Source organism: Corylus avellana, chromosome ca10, assembly GCF_901000735.1.
Source record: "Corylus avellana chromosome ca10, CavTom2PMs-1.0".
Classification (NCBI taxonomy): domain Eukaryota; kingdom Viridiplantae; phylum Streptophyta; class Magnoliopsida; order Fagales; family Betulaceae; genus Corylus; species Corylus avellana.
In genome coordinates, this window is record NC_081550.1 from 7,668,579 (window position 1) to 7,690,088 (window position 21,510).

General features: G+C 34.8%; 3 protein-coding genes across 5 annotated transcripts in view; 2 read left to right on the forward strand and 1 right to left on the reverse strand.

Annotated features, from left to right (window-relative positions):
* The first annotated feature begins 1,162 nt into the window (after positions 1–1,162).
* On the forward strand, positions 1,163–5,814 carry LOC132164003 (BEL1-like homeodomain protein 1). Of its 3 annotated transcripts, XM_059574409.1 has the most exons (7): positions 1,163–1,317; positions 1,477–1,651; positions 2,048–3,018; positions 3,388–3,764; positions 4,434–4,494; positions 4,637–5,334; positions 5,466–5,814. In XM_059574409.1, exons 3-6 carry the CDS (start codon positions 2,230–2,232, stop codon positions 5,309–5,311), a joined length of 1,902 nt encoding a protein of 633 aa, XP_059430392.1. In that variant the 5' UTR covers positions 1,163–1,317; positions 1,477–1,651; positions 2,048–2,229; the 3' UTR covers positions 5,312–5,334; positions 5,466–5,814. The 3 variants fall into 3 exon arrangements, with proteins under 3 accessions (XP_059430392.1, XP_059430391.1, XP_059430393.1); XM_059574408.1 differs by having other exon boundaries at positions 4,637–5,814; XM_059574410.1 differs by lacking the exons at positions 1,163–1,317; positions 1,477–1,651 and having other exon boundaries at positions 1,668–3,018; positions 4,637–5,814.
* Positions 5,815–9,875: 4,061 nt separating this feature from the next.
* LOC132163219 (uncharacterized) lies at positions 9,876–20,507 on the forward strand. Its single transcript, XM_059573425.1, has 7 exons — positions 9,876–10,188; positions 10,493–10,581; positions 10,748–10,813; positions 14,308–14,550; positions 15,562–15,723; positions 18,994–19,083; positions 20,028–20,507. The coding sequence occupies exons 1-7, from the start codon at positions 9,917–9,919 to the stop codon at positions 20,216–20,218; spliced, it is 1,113 nt and encodes a 370-aa protein (XP_059429408.1). The 5' UTR covers positions 9,876–9,916; the 3' UTR covers positions 20,219–20,507.
* A 467-nt stretch (positions 20,508–20,974) lies between these two features.
* Positions 20,975–21,510, reverse strand: part of LOC132163842 (probable RNA 3'-terminal phosphate cyclase-like protein) — a 2,896-nt gene continuing 2,360 nt past the window's right edge. The window contains 2 exon segments of the mRNA XM_059574224.1: positions 20,975–21,392; positions 21,487–21,510. The exon segment at positions 21,487–21,510 is cut by the window's right edge and continues 117 nt beyond it. Coding sequence (XP_059430207.1) covers positions 21,122–21,392; positions 21,487–21,510 — 295 coding nt within the window. The 3' untranslated portion in view covers positions 20,975–21,121.

The following is a 21,510-nucleotide window of genomic DNA, read 5'->3' on the forward strand; positions in this document are numbered from 1 at the left end:
TAGTTACTCTAGTTGTAATGAATGATTAATGTTTATAGAATCTCAATACTTTTCGCTGTTAGTATTCTCTCTTTTTGAGAAGTAAAGATCCCTCAGTCTTACTCGCAAAATAAAGCTGTGAAACAAATCATAGAGTTGATTGCCAATTAATTAATTTTCCTGACTTTACCTATAATATCTCAAAATACAAGTGAAACGTAGAGGGAGAAGAGATGAGGCACCATAGCACAAATCCTTAAGTTAATGATAAGCCAGTCAAAATTTGGAGTTCCTTTTCTCTTTGTACGAAGAGAAAATCATTGTACGTACCTCAAAAAAAAAAAAAAAAAGAAAAAAAGAAAAAAAACAAAAGAATATCTATTGGCTGGGTGACAGTTCAAAAGGTGATCATTTAGTTCTATCTTTCTCTTTTCCTTTTTGCAATAATTTTTTGTTTTTTTTAAAAAAAAAATTAAAATTCAGCTTGGGTTTGATGGGGAGGGAGGAGTCAATTTTTAATTTAAAAAATATAAAGCTCTTATCCAAATCTCTAGCAATTACTTATCTCGAGTACTAATAATTTCGACATATAATTTTGAGATTGTTTCCTTTGAGCCCACTTGTTCGAAGAGATTTTGAGTTGTTTGAATACTTGTTCTGTCATATAAACTCTATAAAAAGTCGGTCACACGGTTGCTTGTTTGAATTACTAACCATTCGAAGAAATAACCATTGTGATCTTAATTCTCAACAGTACCCATCATAGACCTATGCAAAAGATTCATCGGTTTAGAACACAACGTGTATTAAAAAGAAAAAAAAAGAAAGAATTAAATAATTGATAGTAACATAAGAGAAAAGAAAAGTAGTACATGGATTTTTCATCTAAAAAGCCAGTGTGTGTACGTGGTTGAATCCCTTACTATTCAATTGCTTTATCTCCCCACTCCTGCGGCCAACCACAAAAAATACAACAAATTAGAAAGATAATAAAATAAATTGCAAAAGAAAAAGTTAATAAAAGGACAGAAAGATATTTTTAAAGTTGCTAAAGCCAAGAGACTTCCCCGAGACCTCACTCCTTCTTACTCTACTATTATGCCTTGGTGGAAGACGACGTTTCCTCGTTCCTCATCCTCTTCAGCTGTTTCTTTTTTTCATCTCTCTCTCTCTCTCTCTCTCTCTCTCGGGTTGTATTTATTTTATAGTTTTACATCAAACGTGCTTGCATCAAATGATTTGAAAGGGATCCTTCGAGTTATTTTTTTTCTTGTTTTTTTATATATCCATCTCAGACACCTATCAGAAAACAGTGAGAGATGAAACAAATAGGAGAAGGTAAACAAGGACAAAACTACTAATTAATATATAACATGTCTTGTTTTGTGTTTTTTGTTTTTGAAAAAGTAATTAAATTGTGGTAACTTTTTTTTTTTTTTTTGGTTATGGGAACCCTTTTGTCTTTTATTTATTGGGTACTATCATTTTCATTTGTAGGAGAGTTGCAGAGATGAGTAGTACTCTGACATGAGAAACTCCCAAAAGCCTAAAGAGAGAATCTTGCTCCCATGATCGACAGTTAGAAAGACAGACATGTGCTGAGAAGTATCTGCTTAGTTCTCGTGTGTTTTGGCAATAATTGGTTGCTAGCGAGCTAGTCAGCGCCGCTGCTGTATGTTTCTGCGGCATCATCCTTTGATGGGTTTCTTTTCAAATTTTAATTATATATTTTATTAATTTCTTTTGCTTATGATCTTTGATGGGCTTTGTGCCAGTCTAAATCATCTAATTCCCTCTAAACTCTCTCTCTCTTTTCTCTATTTCTCTATATATATATCTTCCCTATACTCTATATATATAAACACCATATATACTTACATCTTCTAGCTGCATCTTCCTTCTCTCTTCTCCCTCAGCCTCTGAAACATACATAATAACATCATATCTAATGTTTCATACCAGATTTTCCTGTTTTTCCTTGATGGGTGTTGTTAATATATTTCCGATCTTCAGGGTTCTTCATGGATTCATCATCAGCTTTTCCTCTCTAATTGCTTTTCCCCTGCAGGATCCGTACATCCATCTGTCAGAGCCCCATCAATGAAATTAAGCATCAGAATGGGCTGAAGTCATCATGCTTTGAAGAAATATATATTCTCTTTTGTTTCTATATATTGGGTGTGTCCGTACACTCACCGAGAAAATCAATCTCTGCAGCTTTTTCTTTCTAATTTCTTTCCAAAATCATCCATGGGGACCTACTTTCATGTGAGTTCAGAAATCCAAGCCGCCGCCGATGGGCTGCAGACGCTTTACCTCATGAATCCCAACTACGTTCCGTACACTGACACCCAACACCAACACCCTGCAGCCAACATGCTCTTCCTCAATCCTGCCGGCCACGCGCTCAACCAGGGCAATCTACCCCACGCGCAGCCGCCGCCCAACCAACACTTCGTTGGGATCCCACTCATTGCCGCAAACAATTCTGATGATCCCAGCCGTGCATCAATGCTTGCCACACAAGAAATTTCAGGCCTCCATGGCGCCATGGCCGCGCCCTCCTCTCGGGTTCACTACAACTTATGGGATCATACGGCTGCGACCACCTCCGATGTCGGGACGCCGCAGATGGGCTTTCGGGGGCCGACAGCTCAGCAGGGCTTGTCGCTCAGCCTGTCGTCTCAACAGCCACCTTATCGGTCGCTTTCCGGCGAGCAGGATGTGGTAGGGAATTCTCCGTCGTCAGCGTCGGCAGTGTCTAACGGAATTTCGGGTATGCAGAGTGTTATTTTGGGGTCCAAGTACTTGAAAGCTGCTCAGGAAGTTCTTGACGAAGTTGTAAATGTTGGAAAGGGAATCAAAGTGGAGGGGACCAAAGAAAAGATCACGAAGATGAATAAAGAATCAAAGGGCGTGATTGGAGATTTTCCAGGGGAAGGTAGTAGTAGTAGTACTAAGCAAGCAACTGAGCTCACCACTGCGCAGAGGCAAGAACTTCAGATGAAGAAGGCAAAGCTTGTTACCATGCTTGATGAGGTACATATAATTCTTAATTTTCTCTTCTTTTTTTCTTTTCTTTTTTTTTTCTTTTTCTTTTTCTTTTTTGTGTATGATGTTTGAAATTGAAACACAATTGGTAGTTGAATTTTGGTTCTTTCTGGCTGTTGTTTGTGTGATATTTGTTGATTAATATAAAAGAATTCACTCATTAAAAAAAAAAGGATGTTTATTCTGGTTTTGGCCCATTCAGGTCATTTTCAAGCTATTTAATTCACATCTGTCCTACTGAATTAGTAACTTTTTAAGCAAAATTTGGAAAGGATAAGGGAAAAGAAAAAAAAAAAAAGGACTAATAATATTATCACAGGAATTCACTTTTTCTCTGTAATTGGTTTAATTTCGAAGGTGGAGCAAAGATACAGAGAATACCACCACCAAATGCAGATAGTGGTGTCTTCATTCGAGCAGGCAGCAGGCTTGGGATCAGCAAGATCTTACACGGCCCTTGCTTTACAGACGATCTCAAAGCAATTCCGCTGCCTGAAAGATGCAATTTGCTCACAAATAAAAGGCACAAGCAAGAGCTTGGGTGATCAAGAGGATTGCTTTGGAGCAAAGGCTGAGGGTTCAAGGCTCAAGTATGTCGATCAACAGCTACGGCAGCAGCGGGCGCTGCAACAGTTTGGAATGCTGCAACACAATGCCTGGAGACCCCAGAGAGGGTTGCCTGAAAGAGCTGTCTCCGTTCTACGTGCTTGGCTCTTTGATCACTTCCTACACCCGTAAGTGGTTGCGTCCTTCTTGTTGTGACAAAATAATTTTATCTCCAAAGAAGCTGAAAAGAACATGAATAAAAATAACACAACCAGACTGAATATTTAGGTTTAATGTGGTTCAGTTTAATTAATAAGTCTACAAGCATTTATAGAGAGAATGACTAGCTAGGAAAAAATTCATTGATTATCAAAAGATGAATACAATGAGTAGGGGATGAAAAAAAACCATTCAAAACCCAAAGTTTCATTACACTCAAATTTTATTCTCACACAAAAGATAATTATTGACAAATCTTTTCTAAATTTCCTAAGTGTGGCACAATACTTGAGAGAAAAGGAGCCCTATATATATATATATATATATATATATATATATAGCTTATTTTTTGTGAGATTGAAATTTTGGTTTAATATTGGCCGGAGTTTTAATTTTTGAATAGGTTTTTTTCACTTGAAAGTGAATTTTCTCTTGATTATCTTTGCCCTGTGAACGTACGCTTGTTAATTCGAATGATGTTAAACCTTAATATTCTGTTTGATTTGGATTATTTTATACTATTCTTTTTTTAGCTTCTTTGAGAGATCCTAAATTTACTTTGTCACATAAATTCTTAACCTAAAGGTGTTACAACCTTTGGTTTCAATGTATATAACTATTTCTACTTGAGTTTGCAGCTATCCCAAGGATGCAGATAAAATTCTGCTTGCAAAACAAACTGGACTAACTCGAAGCCAGGTATATTATATATATATATATATGTTCCATTAATTCTATAGCAAGTTTTTGATGATTTCATGTCTTCTCAAACTCCTTAGCATGCAAAACCCAAGTAAATATAAACACCAATAATTAATAATTAAGTTGTGTAACATTGCAGGTGTCCAACTGGTTCATAAATGCCCGAGTTAGGCTGTGGAAGCCAATGGTTGAAGAAATGTACTCTGAAGAAGTTAAGGAACAAGAGCAAAGTTGTTCTCAGGACAACAACAAAAGAGAATGCAATAAGGAATCAAACATTGAAGCCCACTCAGGATTTAACCTAGTAGGGTTGTCTGACATGCAAAGGAGTCCCAAGCAACCGAGGAGCTCGGAGATGCAGAACTCTCCAAACACCATCATCTCCATGGACATGGACATGAAACCCCGAGACGAGGAGGCAAGTGAGTTTGTGAAAGAAAGGCACGGCAAAGATGGCTACTCATTTATTAGTGACACCTACTCAGTAGGAGAGTTTGGAAGGTTTAGTATTCCAGAGGGAATGGCGGCTCCAAGGTTTCAAGGAAATAATGGCGTTTCCCTCACTCTTGGCCTTCCTCACTGCGAAAACAACCTCTCTGTATCAGCGGCCCATACCCAGCAAAGCTTCCTCTCCCCCCCACAGAGTATTCAAATGGGAAGAAGAAGATCATCACTTGAAATGGGAACCGGTGACACAGATTTTTGTGTCATCAATGCCCCACAAGCATCTCACTCTAACACCGGCTATGGGAACATTAATGACATTCAAAGCAGAAAGAGGTTTGCACAATTGTTGCCAGATTTTGTGGCCTGAAGAATTGAACAAGTAGCATGCAGGTAATTAATTACTATATATATATAAAACTAGTTAAATGACTTAATATATAGGCCAAAATAGAAAAAGGAAATGGGATCGAATTGAAGTAGAGTCTTTTTCATCAATTTGATCACTTTCTATTATCTTCTAGTGCATTGATCATAGGAAGGAAGGAGGAGGAGGAGCATACTTATTCTAGAGGAAGAAGAAAGTTAGCATATATATGTAGGGTATACTCTCATAAAACGATCAACCAGAAGATGATTATAAGGTTGGGTATTGTGTATCACATTGAAACTCTTTGATATTAGCTAAGTTGATTGAAAAGATTCATGACAATGCTATTTATTTAGTTATTTGGTATACAAACTTTGTATTAATTCCTGTACATGTGTGTGTACATTTTTAATTTTAGGTGGTGGTGGAGATTTATATGAACAAATGGGGAGAGAAATCTCTTGGTGCATGCTTCATGCAATAAATATGTATATATGTTGTTCACTAGCCCCGATTTTGCATGCTGGATCCTTGGACTGACATTTTCCTGAAAATTTTTTTTTTTTTTTTTTTTTGTTTTATTGTCTTTTATTTCCTTATGCTAGGATACCTCATAGTGAGAAAGTGTATTTGGTGACACTTATATGGGGTGTTACTACAAAAAAAAAAAAAAAGAAAAAATGTTATAATGCATAAAATGATCATTTTTGCCCATAAAAGTGTTATGGCAAGAAATCATAGGCTTCATCTATAATTGCTGTGGCTCCACTTACTGATAAGCCTATGACCTCTTACCACTTAGGACTTTTATGGGCAAAAAATGATTATTTTATTGCACTATAGTATATCTCACAAAAAAAATCCCCTACTTTGTGACGTGTCAATAGTGAGTCTCCAAAAAAGACGTCATTAATTTTAAATAGTGTTGTTTGAGTAGTGACACATCACTAATTAGTAATGTGTGAACAGTGAACATATATATGTTTTTTTTTTTTTTTTACCTAGATTTTGCATGCTGGATCCTTGGACTAACATTTTCCTTGTGTTCTTTTTTGGTTTTTTGTTTTCATTGCCTTTATTTCCCTTATGCATTGGCTTAGACAAGTACCTTTTTATATTGTTTTTATATAAAACACCAAATTGTGTTTTCTAAAAGTTGAACAAAACTTAGAAAAGTACCTTTTTATATTGTGTTTTTCATTTTAAAAACATAAGAATGTTTTGGAGAGCTGTTCCAAGCAATCCCTAAAGTTTCAACAATATTTCTTCCGGCATAGAAAAATGTTTATTTCTGATAGTAAACTTATTTATTAGATTAACTCACTTAAGTATGTGTGTTTTTTTATTTTATGAATAAAATTTTCATTCCGGCCAACACAAAAAAAAAAAAAAAAAACACCCAAACACACCAGCAAGAAAGCTGGAACTCAGTTCTTTACATCAAACAACGAGAAACTAAACCCAAATCAAACAATTACAGATGATGTCCTACACAAAAAAATCACAAGCTAAAAAAATACTACCACCCATCAAAGAAAAAAAAGAGTTTTGTCACCCATTTTGAACCAAAATATTTAAAGAAATGCTCAAATTCTCACAAATCTTGACCTTTTCAGTAGTATTCTTTATTAAGACATTAATGGCAATAGGTTAAATTTTTAAAAAATAAAATAAAAACTAGTGGAATCTAAATATTTTACCATTCATGTTAGATGATATTATACACATCCTTCTACTAGCTAATTAAATATAGGGAAAATGTTCCAGAACCCTCTATAGTTTTTCAAATGTTACATCTTAGACTTGAGATTTCAATTTGGTCAATTTAATACCTGATTTTGTAAATATTTTAAATTTAAGACCTCTAATAAGTTTTTCCTCAAATAAATAATAGAAAGAAAAACATGAAAAGACTATATATATATATCATTAAAAAATTAAAAAGAACAATTCAGCAGGCAGCTAGCTACCACTGTACCCCAAACAAAGGAGGGTTTGGCCACAAGGCATGGTCGAGCCCCAAATTTTTTATTTTTTTGATTTGTTCGCACAAGAGGAGGGAAATGGGGAGGGAGATTCGATTTAGTGACATCCACTTTATGAGGCGTGGTCTCCAGCCAATTGAGCTATCTATTAGGGACATGGTGGGCTGCCAATTAAGGGGTAGCTAATTACGACAACTCCTAATAAGGTGTGGCTCACAGTAGCTACCTAGACTTTTTATATAGTTTTTAATTTTTAATGAGAAATGTATAAGTATTTTTTTATCTATTTATTTTTTTTTAAAAAAAAAAATTTGCTAGAAGTTTAAAAATCTTTGTAAGCTCAGTATTAAATTACCAAATTGAAAACTCAAGTCTAAAACTCAAAATTCGAAAAGAGCCTAGCTAGCTCCGATTTTGCAATATTTTTCCTCAAATTCAAGAACACATATTGTGATTTTGTTAATGTTCTTTTGAATGTCTTCTATTTTTTTAAAATAGAATACAAAACACCGTCGTTGATTTGGGTGTTTTGTTTTTTTAAAAAAAACACATGCCTGAGTTGTTTTTCCCTGCCACGGTTATGAAGGAAAAGTCTTCTCAATCGTGCTCAAATTTGAGCCCACGCATTCCTACATTCTTCGTGTGCCTACAAGGTTGTCTTCCATCGAATCGGACGGTGTCTAACGGTCACCAAGCTATGCATTATATTACACTCAACTTGGAGTAATGATATAAGGAAGACTAGAATCCTTTCAAATGCGATGTGACTTTTAAAATTACTATTAAATTTGAGATGATCATTATTGAATTTTGATCTATTCGTAATTTTAAAATCATGTCATATTTGAAAGGATTAGAATCCTCGTTATATCATCACTCCTTGTTCAAATATTTGGTCCAAATAGGACGGAACAAGTATGTCCTAACAGGCAAAAAATAAAAAAAATAAACAAATAAAAACAAATTGAAATAGACTGACAAGGTTCAAAGAGTAATTTTAGGAGTCAAGAAAAGTGTAGAGTCAAATGAATAAAATATGATATGAATGCAGAGAAAGTACGGAGTTCGTCTACAAAGACAAGAGTAAGAAAAAGTTGTAAGTACAATGCTTTGTCACTGATAATAAGCCTTGTATTTGTAATACGTACGTTCATATATGCAAAGTATGTTACTAACTATTTCACATATATATTTCAAAGGAAAGTTTGTTTTTATGAGAAAGGGAATTTATGTGAAAATGAAGATTTGAAAGAAAATAATTTTTTTTTTTTTAAAGGAAAATGAAGCGGAAAGAAAATTATGTTTTGTTGAAGGATTATTGAAAGACGATATTGATGCCCGATCCATTGATAAGAGAAAGTTAAACTCTTATCTCATAATTTAATAATGACTATCTCAAATTTAATAGTGATTTTAGAAATTACATCGCATTTGAGAGGACTCTAGTCCTCCGTATATTATTACTCTAAGTTGAATGTAATATAATGCATAACTCGGTGACTGTTGGACACTGTTGGATTCGATGGAAGACAAGCTTGTAGGCACACGAAGGTGTCTGCAGATGCAGGAATGCGTGGGCTAAAAAATGCACAATTGAGAAGACTTTTCCTTTCGTCTTTAAAAGATTACTCACTTCTTCTTCCTTTCGGATTATGAGTGAGAATAATCATTCTTTGTAACCTTTTTCTTATTTAATTAAAAAAAATAGAAAAGAAAGAGAAGACTTTTCCTTCATAACCGTGACGTGAAAAAACAACTTGGGCATTTTTTGTTTTTTGTTTTGTTTTTTAAAAAAAACATCCAAATAAAACGAGGTTGTTTTGTATTCTATTTTTAAAGATGGAAGACACAATCAAAAGAACGTAAACAAAAATCGATAGGTGTTCTTGAATTTGAAAAATATTGCAAAATCGGAGCTAGCTAGGCTTAATTTTTTTGAATTTTGAGTTTTAGACCTGAGTTTTCAATTTGGTAATTTAATACTGAGCTTACAAAGATTTTAATTTTTAAACTTCTAGTAATTTTTTTTTAAAAATAAATAAATAAAAACTACTTATACATTTCTCATTAAAAATTAAAAAACTATATAAAAGGTCTAGGTAGCCGCGAGCCATCCGCTTATTTAGGAGTTGTTCTAAGCTACTCCTTAATTTGGGGGTCCATCATGTTCTGGGTAGTTCAATCGGTTGAAGTAATAATATAAAGAAGACGAAATCTTCCTAGAGTCCATTCAAATGTGACATGACTTTTAAAATTACTACTAAATCAAAATTTAATAATTAAACATATCTACTTAAAAAAAGAAAAAGAAAAAAACCAAAAAACAAACAAACCTTGCCAACAAAACAAAGGGTTCGTGTTGGTTTGTGATTTCAAAATGTGCAATTTAAAAGAGGACAAAGTTTTTCTTTAAATTAGATTTGAGGAATTTCCTTCAACTTAGTCTATAAAAATAATATGTATTCTTTATTTTTAATAACATGTGAGATACACGTAAATTTTTAATAAAATTATTATTATTATTATTATTATATTTTTTTTTTTGAAAGCATTAAGAATAAGAATAGAAAGGTCTGTAATCAGCGTCCTACCAGACCATAGCAGACAAAGTTGGAGTGTGATGGAAAACCAAAAAGAAGAAGAAAACGTAGAAAGCTGGAGCGAGGCGGTGGAGGACCTCGTCGCCGCCGGAGACACGGACGGAGCCATCTCTCTACTCGAAACGCGCGTTTCGAACATCCAATCCCTAAGCTCCTCTAACCCAGCTGTCCTCCTCCAATTGGCCTCTGCCCTCGGCGACTTGGCCAGTCTCTACTCCTCTAAAGGCTTCTCTCTCAAAGCCGATGACCTTCGTTCTCGGGCCTCGCTCCTCAAACACAAAGCTCTTTCTGGGTACCCCTTTCTTTCCTTCTGTTTGTTTGCTCAGAAAATTGAAGCCTAGGTTTGGTTGCTGAGAATATGTGGGACGTGAAAGGGGGAATTTGAAAATTTGAATTTTTACGTCATTGAATTTTTTGATGCATGGGATTATTAGTGGGGTGAATGATAGGATTCTGATATTTTGGAATTCTCTTTTCTCAGAAACAAAACGGAGGGTGTGTTGGTTAAGTTTAGTTCTTCATTGTTCTGGAAAAAGAAACCGAAAATTACGTAGAACAAATACATTTTTATTTTTTGGTGCCATTTTGTGTTTCAGTGATGTAGAGGCTGTAAAGAAGGAACAAACGGAGGTTCAAGTTTCGGCTGCCGATGTTGCTTTGTGTGGCAACGATTCTTCAAGCAATGGTGCATTTTCTCTTTCCTTAGTTTTTAGGCCTTTTGATGACTTTCGTGGTTATCTTGATCACTGAATTATTTTCAAGTCCAACACGAATCGGATTTTAGAAGTCTAGTAAAACCTTTCCACAAAGATTATATGTGAGAAGTAACAACGATTGGCTTCTTTGTGAAGGGCATCTCGAGCAACCGATAAAGTCTCCCAATGATGAAAAGCCGGGCAATGGGTCTTCAGATGATGGTACTTTTCTATCGCCTTACACTTCCTTTTGTATTCAGTATCTGTAAATTGATTTATTCATTATTGTGAAAGTTAGCACCACAAGGCCTTGTTACAACCAATTAGGGTAGGATAGATAAGGTCTTTTGAAATCTGCAAATATTACACCTTGGATAATGAGCTTCACTACCAGTTAAGTAACTAAGATACATGGATACAGGGTTTGTGTCTGCTAGTGATTCAGAAAATCATATAAATTAGCGTAGGGGCAGAATTATTCAAAACAATGCAAATGATTACCATTTGAGTTTATTGGGAATGCGAACTAGATCCTGCATTGTACTTGCATTGATTTGAACAACTTCACCTCCATTAATCTTGAATGTCTTGCATGGTTTCTCATGTACTCAGAAGATCTGTAACCAAGGAATGCACCAAATTCTTGGCAATATACTTGAGGTCTGAATTGGTCATTCTTTTTCAATTACTTGGAGGGTTGACTAAAGGTATTTTAATAAGATTTAGCTACTGCTATCCCTTATGGTATTTAAGTAGTACAATAAGTCATAGTGGTAGGATATATGGTTACGTTAAAAATTGAATAGGCACGTACTCCCAAATCCTTTCACCTACTAGTTCCATAAGTGGACTCTAGTACCTTTCTATGAACCTTTAATTTCTTAAATGCTTGCTAGAAACACACTATTATTCATTCATATTGTTGCAAAGTAAGACAGGGCAATCTTTAATTACTTGTCAAACACATTGTTATTGGAACCAAATTTATGTTTGGTTTGGCATACCTACTATGGAAGTCAAAGAATTTTCACCTATATGCATGTCTATGATTAAAGGCTGATTAATATGGACTAGCAATATGTTTTACAATTTTAGCTTGCTGATCTGCTATGTTTGGCAGACATTTATATTTCAAGTTAGAGTTTAAACTAGCAAATGAGTTGTCTCTTAAACGATATAATAGATGTTGCATGTGTAAGAATTATGGTGAAATGTTGGACCATCTCCTTTTACATAATGTTGCGGTGAGGGAAAGCTTTATCTTTATTTGGTGTTCATTGGGTGACCCGGCTTGTGTTAGAATTGTTTTGCTAGTTGGAAATGGAGATTTAATTGCCATGAAATAGAGTCAGACTTGGGGAGCAGTCCCTTTTTGCATTATGTTGAAAATTTGGTGGGAGAGAGAATCATACTTCCCACAATGGAGAGCTGAATAGGAAAATGATACCATTGTCTTAGATTCGTTATTTGATTGAATGCACGCTTTGGGCAGTGTACATTTTGATTCTTTCTTGATATTATTGCTATTTGAATTTCCAATTCTAATTTGTTGAGATGATGTCTCATAATATTTTGTGTATTATTTCTTTTATGTTTTAATATTTGTTAGATTTGAAGTGGGTGATGGGTCTTGGGTCAGTTTTTGATATGATGTGCCGGTGTGAGGAACAACCATTGAAGATATCTTATTTGGACTTGTTTAGTATTGCACGTTGTAAGGACACTTAGGTGGTGGATTTCATGCAATTCCAAAATGGAAATATTTCTGAGAGAAACAAACAAAATGTTGTGGTCACCGGCTTGTAATCATAGATTTAAAGTGGAGCTATTTATCAAAAAAAAAAAAAAAAAAATGTTACAGCCAGGTGAGCCTTTCCTTTTTCCTTGGATGAGGGTTTGGAAGGTGAAGGCTCCTTCTCGTATTGCTTTCTTCACTTGGACGACACCTTTGGGTAAAATACTTATGATTGATAACCTTAGGACACGGGCTCTTACCCGTGTTAATTGGTGTTGTCTTTGCTAGAGAAGCGACTACCTCATCATCATCCATTGTGAGTTTACTAGCAAGATATGGTATTTGTTTCTTATCCTATTCGGAGTTTCGTGGGTAATGCTGAGCAATGTTATGGAGCTACTTCATTGTTAGAAGATGCAAGGAAGGGAACAATCCAACGAGGCCATATAGAAAGTCATCCCAATTTTACTAATGTGGAGCATTTGGAGAGAGAAAAATCAACGTCTTTTTGAGGGCCATGAGTCTAATGTGCTTCAACTAAAATCCTCTTTCTTCAGTGTCCTTTTAGATTGGGTTGTAACTTTTGTTCTTGATTTCTCTTCCGCTAATCTTGTCGATCTTGTTAACTTTTTAGTTTTTTTACCTCAATAGGGTGGTTGCTTCTCTTGTATACTTTTCGTGTGCCTGAGATTTTCTCCTAATAGATTATCATTCATCAAAATATAATTTTTATTACACCTATACAAAATTGGGAGGTGGAGTTGGTTTCCTCTTTCTTTGAGATGCTGTATTATCTTTAGAGTAAGGCAAGGAGTTGTGGGTAGAATTTGTTGGACCTCTTCCAAAAGGAAAGAGTTTGAAGTGAAGTTCTTTTATTATGTTTTAACCAGAGGTACAAGTTCCCCGTTTCCTTGGAAGAGTATTGGAGAGGTAAAGCTCATTCGAGATTGGCATTTTTTGTGTGGACGATTGCCTTAGGAAAAATATTGATGTTGAATAATTTGAGGAAGTGGAACATCATTGTGGTGGACTGGTGTTGTATATGTAAGAAGGGTTGGGAGTCTATCAATCACCTTCTTTTTCATTGTGAAGTAGCCAGAGATTTATGGAGCTCAATTTTTAGTTTGTTTGGTGTTGATTGGGATATGCCTAGAAGGGTGAGAGAAATGTTGATGAGTTGGGAGGTCAGGTGGGCATCGTAACATTTTGGAAGTGTGGAGGTTGGTTCCTTTATGTTTGATGTAGTGTATTTGGAGGGAGTGGAATGTACGGAGGTTTGAAGATAGAGAGACTTTCATGGTAGAGCTTAAAAAGATTTTATGCAACTCCCTCATACATGGATAGCAGCTCATCATTGTTTACTTTTCTTTTTTTATCTCTTTTTTTTTTTTTTTTTTTTTTTTTTTTTTTTTTTTTTTTTTTTTTTTTTTTTTTTTTTTTTTTTTTCTAATTTCTGAACCTTTGTTTTTATTTTTCTACTGAATAAGGAACTCTCATGTATACTTCTTGTGTGCTAGGGTTGTGCCCCTCTGCACTTGTCAATGATATTAAATTACATAAAAAAAAAAAAAAAAATATTACTTATTAAGAAAAATGTTGATAATTTTGTCTATACAGGAGCACCATACATGATTGGCTAATGGGTTTTGCATCAGCTTCCAAAACTTTAATGTGTTATCATGATATGATTGTTTTGATTTTAAGTGATATTAATCTATACAGAAGGGTTAGTACTTTATATTATTTTCTTCATTATATTCTAACACAGTTTTGCCAATTCAGTCTCTCTTGCATGGGTAAGAACCTGCACTCTGTTTATAATCTTCAGACCTATGGAATTCCAGAAGCTAAACAACTCAGTTTGGAGCTCTGTGAACCATATGGGATATGGCTTGATCATACTATATACCCTGCTGATTTCAAGTAGTTGGCTTTTGAAGTTAGTTGATTATGTTGTAAACGATCTTGTGGAAATTTACAGATTGGGAAGCTATCGCAGATCTTGCACCTGATGAATTGCACATGTCACAATGTTTGCCCGGAGTATCACAACTTTCATTGACAGATACCAAAGTTCAAACCCCTAAGCGGCGTGGAAGGGGAACATTCTCATACAACAAACATGAACTGTATAGTGATCAGTTATCAGATAAGGCAATTATTGATAATTCAGAAGATGAAGATGTGTGCCATGATTCAAAAGGGGATGCAGATAAAAAATATTGTAAGTCATCATTTTCATTCACTTCAATTCAATTCTTCATTGCCAAAACCATTTTTGTGTTTTGTTTGTCTTAATTGCGAAGGGATACTCCATCGTGTCGCGCTGACCACCTCTCTTAATGTGACAATCCAATAAGTTTTTCCATTATGAAAAATCAATTAACATTTTTGCTCAATTTTCAACAATTTACGTTTTCATAATATCAAAAATGGAACACAGTTATCACTATTTAAATGACATTTAGCCCTTCCTTATTTTATAAATTATTCAGGGCGAATATTAGGGCACCAATGTATAATAGATGAGTTTGAGTGCACTTAATGGGGTCCCATAGAAATTAATAGTGGACTATCTTTTAAGGACAGAGGGTGTAGAGGGATAGGGATTAATCAATCCTTCTTTAGTTGTGAGTATGTCATAATATTTTATACGCACAGAATATATCCAGAGGAGAAACTAAAAGTTCTTTTTAGATAACCACTGAGCTTATCTCAACTATGCAGCTAATGTGATCAGTGGCACTTTGACATTGATAAATTCTCCAAACATGTCAGAGAACAATGTTGACTCTGATTTGTAAAATTCAAACCAGTGTTCCTACTTAATTTGTGAGTCAGACCTGAATGATTCTGTTAGAAACATGATAAGAAAAACTGTTATATAGTTTTACTTACCTGATTCTAATTAATTATTTTTTTGTGGTTTGAATGACAGTCTAACGAACCAGAATGCTAATGTGACTAAAATCATAATCAAAGATTTACTAATAACTAACACTCAATGGTTTGACATGAAATTACGACCTTTGCATTAGAAATAAAAGTTTTTTTTTTTTGGGTGGGTGGGGGTTTGCAGGAAGTCAGTGTGTTCAGGTTGGATGTTAGCATTATGATATAACTTTTATCGCATTGTCATCAGTTGGCCAATTAGATTGTTAAAAATCTTGCATGTGTGCATTAGCTTTATGTAAAACAGCATGCAGGATCTAAAGATTTGTTATTGTGAATTCAGCAAGTTATGGTACAAGCCATGTTCTCGTTCTCGCTGACTTTCCACCTAGTACTAAGACAATAGAGCTAGAGAAGCTTTTTCAAGACTTCAAGGATCATGGATTTGTTATTCGATGGGTCAATGATACAACTGCACTTGCTGTATTTCGTACACCATCAATAGGTAATTATATCTCTATTATTTTCATCGATTTTATGACATTAAACCTGATAAAATAATTAAATATCGGAGAAGTTCCTTTTATTCCTTATTAGGGACTGCGGCATATCTCTCCCCTTTGTCAATTACTTATGCTGATTTTCTTGTTCGCTTTTCTATTTCTAGTTAGGTGTTTCCGCATGTATACTTCCAATGTACGTAGGGGCGATAAAACTTGCATATTACTTATCAAAAAAGAAATCCTTATTAGTGTGGTGCATTTTGACATGCTGGTACATGTAATAGTTGACCAATAATATACTTGGAAATTTATGGTGGGAATTGATATTGGTAATTGTTTCTGCTCTCCTTCTTCCTTGTTTTTCTTTGCTTTTCTTTCTTTTTTCTTTTTTTTCAGAATCTCTATGAATTAGATTTCCAATGGGTGTCTTTCTGTCTATTTATTAGGAGATGCTGCTATTTTAGCTATTACAGGTTTGAATTGTCTATTGGTGCATTGCATCATAGGAGAAAAAAGATTGTGGCAAGAAGGCTTTTCTCTTAAAAATGTGTCATTGAATAATCAATACATTGTCTTATATTCACCCACTCACATGTTAGTACATCTGGCAGCATTTGTATCCTAAATGTGCTTAGAAGTTGTTATTGTTTTGAAAATTTAGGCTAGAAAATATATAAATACAGTTAACAGGCAATTAAAACCAGTGCAGTTTTGAATTTGCTATTCATGCTTTGTAACAATTCAAGAAAAGATCTAGCCACATCTGTATTATCACTTCAAAATGACTAGTCAAGTTACAATTGGAGCTCCGTAGAATCACTTTTTTTACCTAGTCAGGAACCAATGTATGACTTAGCACTAATGAACACCTTTATAGTCCACTTCCTCAATATGGACAATTGACTCACCCAATATGGGATCAGCTTTATGGGGTGTCACATGCTCCAAGTGTACACTGCTAAGGTTTTTAGTTTACAACCATATTTTTTTTTTACGTTTTCATGTTAAACATTATAAATTTGTCCCATATGTTATTTTGGTCTTTACTTCAGAAAATTAAGATTCTAGCTTTTGGTATTATATATTAACAAAAATTGAAAACAAAAAATTGATTTCTGTTCTGATATATTATCAACTAAGGTTTCTAATAAAATAAAATGAGTTATGAAGATATGGAAATAAAGTACCTCTGTTGTAACAAAACCTTTGTACAAAAATAGATTTTGGGTATGGGCTTGTTGGTAAGTAATTTTTGTAATTTTGGGTATGGCCAATGCCATATGATGGTCCTTCATTTGGCAAGGGCAGCTTATGTACTCTATTTATTTGCAACCATTGAAGGCAGAAAGGAAAACCGAGCTATTTGTCGGAGGAAAAGAGAGCTTAGGGTGCCAGCTGCAGTGAAAGGGGCCCTTTCTTTATGTATAGTTGTGATTTTGATAGCCATTGCTAACATCGATCAGATAACTTCTATTTGCGCAGGATGAGATTCTTGGGGCCTGTTTGTATTTCATTTTTTAAAACAATTTTCAGGTTTAAAACCTTAAAACTGGGCCCATCCCACAGAAAATGCATTTGGGTTAGGGATTCCGGAAACCTGTTTTCTGGAACCAGTTTCAAAGAAATGGTTTGTTTCTGAAATATTTTAGATGTTTTTAAAATTTAGGAACAGGTTTTGCTTGAAAATATGTAGAAGCCAGTCTGTATCCAAATGCACTTCTTTTTTTTTTTTTTTTTTTTTCGTTTTTTCTGCACACAGAATTAGTTTTTTCTTAGTAGTTACCAAATACTTTGTCAGGTTCAATTTTTTCTTGTGTTCTCAAGCTCTTTCTTGTGTGCATCGCTAGTCATCTTAGCTATCTCTAATGAAGGAATAGTGACGCAGTATAGAATAGGCTGAAGGAAAACAAGCTTAATGACCAAAGAAATCTATAATAGGTTTCATTTGATATGATGCGTTAATGTTTCTTTGCATTTGGAAGCTGGTGCTATAGTTTATTTCACTTCTCTTTATATTCAGGAGTCGGGGCCATCATAGTGATCTAATTGCTGAACATGGTCACCGGTGAGCTTGAGCTCAAAATGATATTCCTTCCCCTTTGTATGTGGAATGTGAGTATTCATTCAAGACCCACTTTGTATGTGGGTAAATTACCAATAAAAAGAATTGCTAGTTATTGGCTGTCGTAATGACTCATGGGTCTCATTATGAATTTTGTTGTGTTTTAGCTTCTGCTGGTTCTCTTATATAGCGTTTAATTTGATTTGAGTACTTTCTGTAATTCTGTAATAAAAATGCTAGGCTTAGTTCTAGTAGGGGTCGACTTTATTGATACAAGGGTTTCAATCTGATAGAGGGATCTTATTTTGCTTATGTTTGCCTATTTCAAATGGGAAGCTATAGTAAAGATAAGCAGAGTCCTAGAAGGCCTTATTGAGACTGATGCATAATACAAGAGGCTTCAGAAAGAGCAATTATAAAGACCAAAGAAATCTTGAAATGTGAAGTCTAATGCGAGTTCTGTAGGCTATTCTAGATACTATGGAGTATATTACTATGGAGTATATTAATATGGTCACCAAACTGCATGCAGAATTACTTGGGCACAGTTGTAGTAGTTTTATTCATTCCAAAGGAAGCCAAGGGAGTTTCTATTGCTTCTTAGCTCGAGCTGTACTGCCACTGCCTGTGCAATGTGCTACTGGGGACCTTCAGTTGTTAATTTGCTGAAAGATGTCAAGCGTGTTAATTGTAGAAAGTGAAGACGCATGTAGAAAGTTGAATGGTTGGCTTTGTTTGCTGGCCACTTAGCCTTGAAGTTTTTTTGATGATGCATTTCATCATCTCCAGAAAGGAAGTTGTTATGCTGGAACACTTTAAAATGTTGTCTTCATGTTCTCTTAGAGATCAACAAGCTGAAAAATCTTAGGTTTACTTTTCCATATGTCTGTTTTGCATTCATGATGGTTTGCACTACTCTGGTACTTGGGAGGCGATTTATTTTTTTAACTTTGGTCCCCTTCTTAGTTGGCATTTGGGGGTTGGTAATTGACTTTTTTTTATATACTATTTCTTCATGAATTGTTGACAGAGTAGTGATTCCTCTATCTGGTGCTACTTTGAAGTCACCATCCCTTTATTTGCCATCCCTATGGTGGCATTATTGTGACTGATAGTAGTATTTTGCGTTCTTGCTCCAATATTTTGCTTTATTTATTTATTGATAAGTAATTTCAGTTAGTTATTTGACAATCTCAATGCTCTAATGCAGCGCTTAAGGCCCGTAATAGCATTCAATGTCCATTCAAAGTGCGTATACTTGATGTGGATGATACTCTTTTGAGCTCCATATCGCCAAGAGGTTAGTGATGTATCTTTATGAAAATTATAGCATTGTACAGAATATAAGCCTGCTTTTCTGAAATATCATTTCTTCATATTCTCTGAATCATGCACTTGAAATTTCAAGAAATGAAAAGCCCTGAAGTTTCCTGCTTGAAAGCTCTACTTGAATCTCTATTAAATATTTCTAAAGGATGTTGTAATAAAATCATGCATTGCCACTAGTCTGATTGGCTTCATGGGTATATTTGATTCACAAGTAATAGATTCATTTAAGACAAAAATACCTACCATTTTATTCTATTTCATGATAATAACTAAAGAGTATTCACACTGCATCTTAGTACTAATTGGTTCATCATGTAGGTGATCTTAGAATAAGCTTTTCAATCTGACCTGGTTTATTGGTTAATATCTTATTCAATGTTAAATATAATTCTTGTGCCTAAACAATCAAATTATGGTGACTAGAAAAATATCCATGCCGTATAAGATGTCAGCATCTTCTTGCAAAATTTTCTTGAGGAAGGGTGATAAGTAGTAAAATCTTTTGAGGCTCCAAAGATATATTTATCGACTCATGCTGAACCATGACGTACAAAATGTGCTCTGTAATGTCGCCAGGTTCGTCTTAAGTTGAACTAGTGCAACATCCTCCTCTGCTCATTCTGATGTTGGTTTTTGTCTACATGGTGGTAGTATTGTAAATTGTGTAGTGTTACACAGTAGGCAATAATATGGTCTAAATTTATCATGTTTCCTCTTCTTGTCGACCAGAGTGCTCCTTGAGATTAGCATTAGCCTTAGTGCAATCATTTTTTTTTTTTGTAACATTTTGCTGCAGGATTGTAAATATATCTTGTTTTCTGTGACATGAATGTGATAAATGGGTGCAAAGAGTATTATTACTCTTTCTCGAATAGCTCTTTACACAATACTAAAATCTTGTACTATTCATTCCAGACCTGGAACCTCCTCGACCAAGGCCAAAGACTTCAGCCAGAACTGCACAGAGGTTGATTGCACAGGGAATGGGATTGAAATTGCCTTCAGCAGCCTCTGGCTCCCAAGAATTCAGAAATCAGGAAGATGGTAGAAGGAACCGCATATCCACAAGGCAAAAATTGAGAAATGATGCTTGGGGTGATGATTAATTTTTTTTTTTTTTTTTCTCAAGACTTAAACATGATAAGCCCTTAACTCATCCATAGATTCTTTATTGTAGCATAGGCTATGGGCCAATTTAGAATCCAAATTTTTCTGTTTCTCTATATTGGTTATTCCAGTAGTACTAGCTCGTGTTTGCATGAGCGAGAGACCAAAGAATTTTAGATATACATCAAAAGCTTTTGTAATTGCAGATAATGCCTAGATGGCCAGCACTTTGGAGTTTGGACTTTGCAAAGAATTATTAGTAAATAACTATTATGTTAGGGAAAAATATTCTTTAGCTCCTTCATCTATAATTGCATTTTCTTTTACGCCTCGAACTTTAAAAAGAAGTGACATTATCATTGTATGTCAAATTAGACATCTTGTGTTTTTCTCATAGAAGTTATTAATAAATAAAATTAAAAAATTAAAAATAATCATTTGAGAAAAAAGGGGTGGTCATTTTGAAATAATTTTAAGGGTGTTTTAGGTAGAAAAATATAAGTGTCTATTTTGATACGTGATAGTAGTATCTATGGAGCACTTCGATGTTATTGTTTAAAGTTTGGAAGTATAAATGAAAATGAGACGGTTCCCTCATGCGCACAATAGATTTCCATAGGTGATACCTATTTTTTCGCTTATGGAACCCTCCTAAATCTAGTGGGGCTAGATCATTCATATGACCCATTCTGCTTAGACGGGCTATGTTGGATTACCTCACCCAAAATCTCCCCCTTATATCTTAGCTGACATGATAATGTTAAATTTCATGTCAAGAAGACATAAAAAGCCCTACTAAATTCTTTCAAAGTCGATGCATGTAGTGCTCTCGTTGAAAAAACTTGGATTTACATGAGATATCAGATAGTATATGAAATCGTTAACTTGTACAAGCTTTTCCATCAGGAGACCTTTCTGGATAGGTTCTTCAATCCGCAGCCAATACATTTGAGTACAACTGTCCCCGTGGATGGATCTGGCTTGATAACAAATTTGACACCAAGAAAATCTCGGATCTGTCTTAACGTTTCTATTCCGTAGGGCGAAAGCTTTGAAACCCGAACCTTCGAAACATCTTGTGGACATAATGCGCAAAGCAGAAATAACAAACCCTACAAAGATAAATGGAACCAACCATTAGCAAGAATGCATTTCATATCTTTGTTCTTTTCTCTTTCAATTCCTATCAGCATTAAGATTCAAATTTAAACCAAGCTTCTCATGTGTGAAATCCTCTACATGAACACATTTGAATCACAGTTCCAACTTGCATTAAAGTCGGTGCATCTTT

Excerpts from the sequence above, each read along its gene's own strand:
- LOC132164003 (XM_059574408.1), top strand. The coding sequence starts at position 2,230 with ATGGGGACCTACTTTCATGTGAGTTCAGAAATCCAAGCCGCCGCCGAT. Across the intron at positions 3,019-3,387 it reads TTGTTACCATGCTTGATGAG|GTGGAGCAAAGATACAGAGA; the intron begins GTACATATAATT and ends TTAATTTCGAAG. Across the intron at positions 3,765-4,433 it reads TTTGATCACTTCCTACACCC|CTATCCCAAGGATGCAGATA; the intron begins GTAAGTGGTTGC and ends TTGAGTTTGCAG.
- LOC132163219 (XM_059573425.1), top strand. The coding sequence starts at position 9,917 with ATGGAAAACCAAAAAGAAGAAGAAAACGTAGAAAGCTGGAGCGAGGCG. Across the intron at positions 14,551-15,561 it reads GGATGCAGATAAAAAATATT|CAAGTTATGGTACAAGCCAT; the intron begins GTAAGTCATCAT and ends TTGTGAATTCAG. Across the intron at positions 19,084-20,027 it reads GAGCTCCATATCGCCAAGAG|ACCTGGAACCTCCTCGACCA; the intron begins GTTAGTGATGTA and ends TATTCATTCCAG.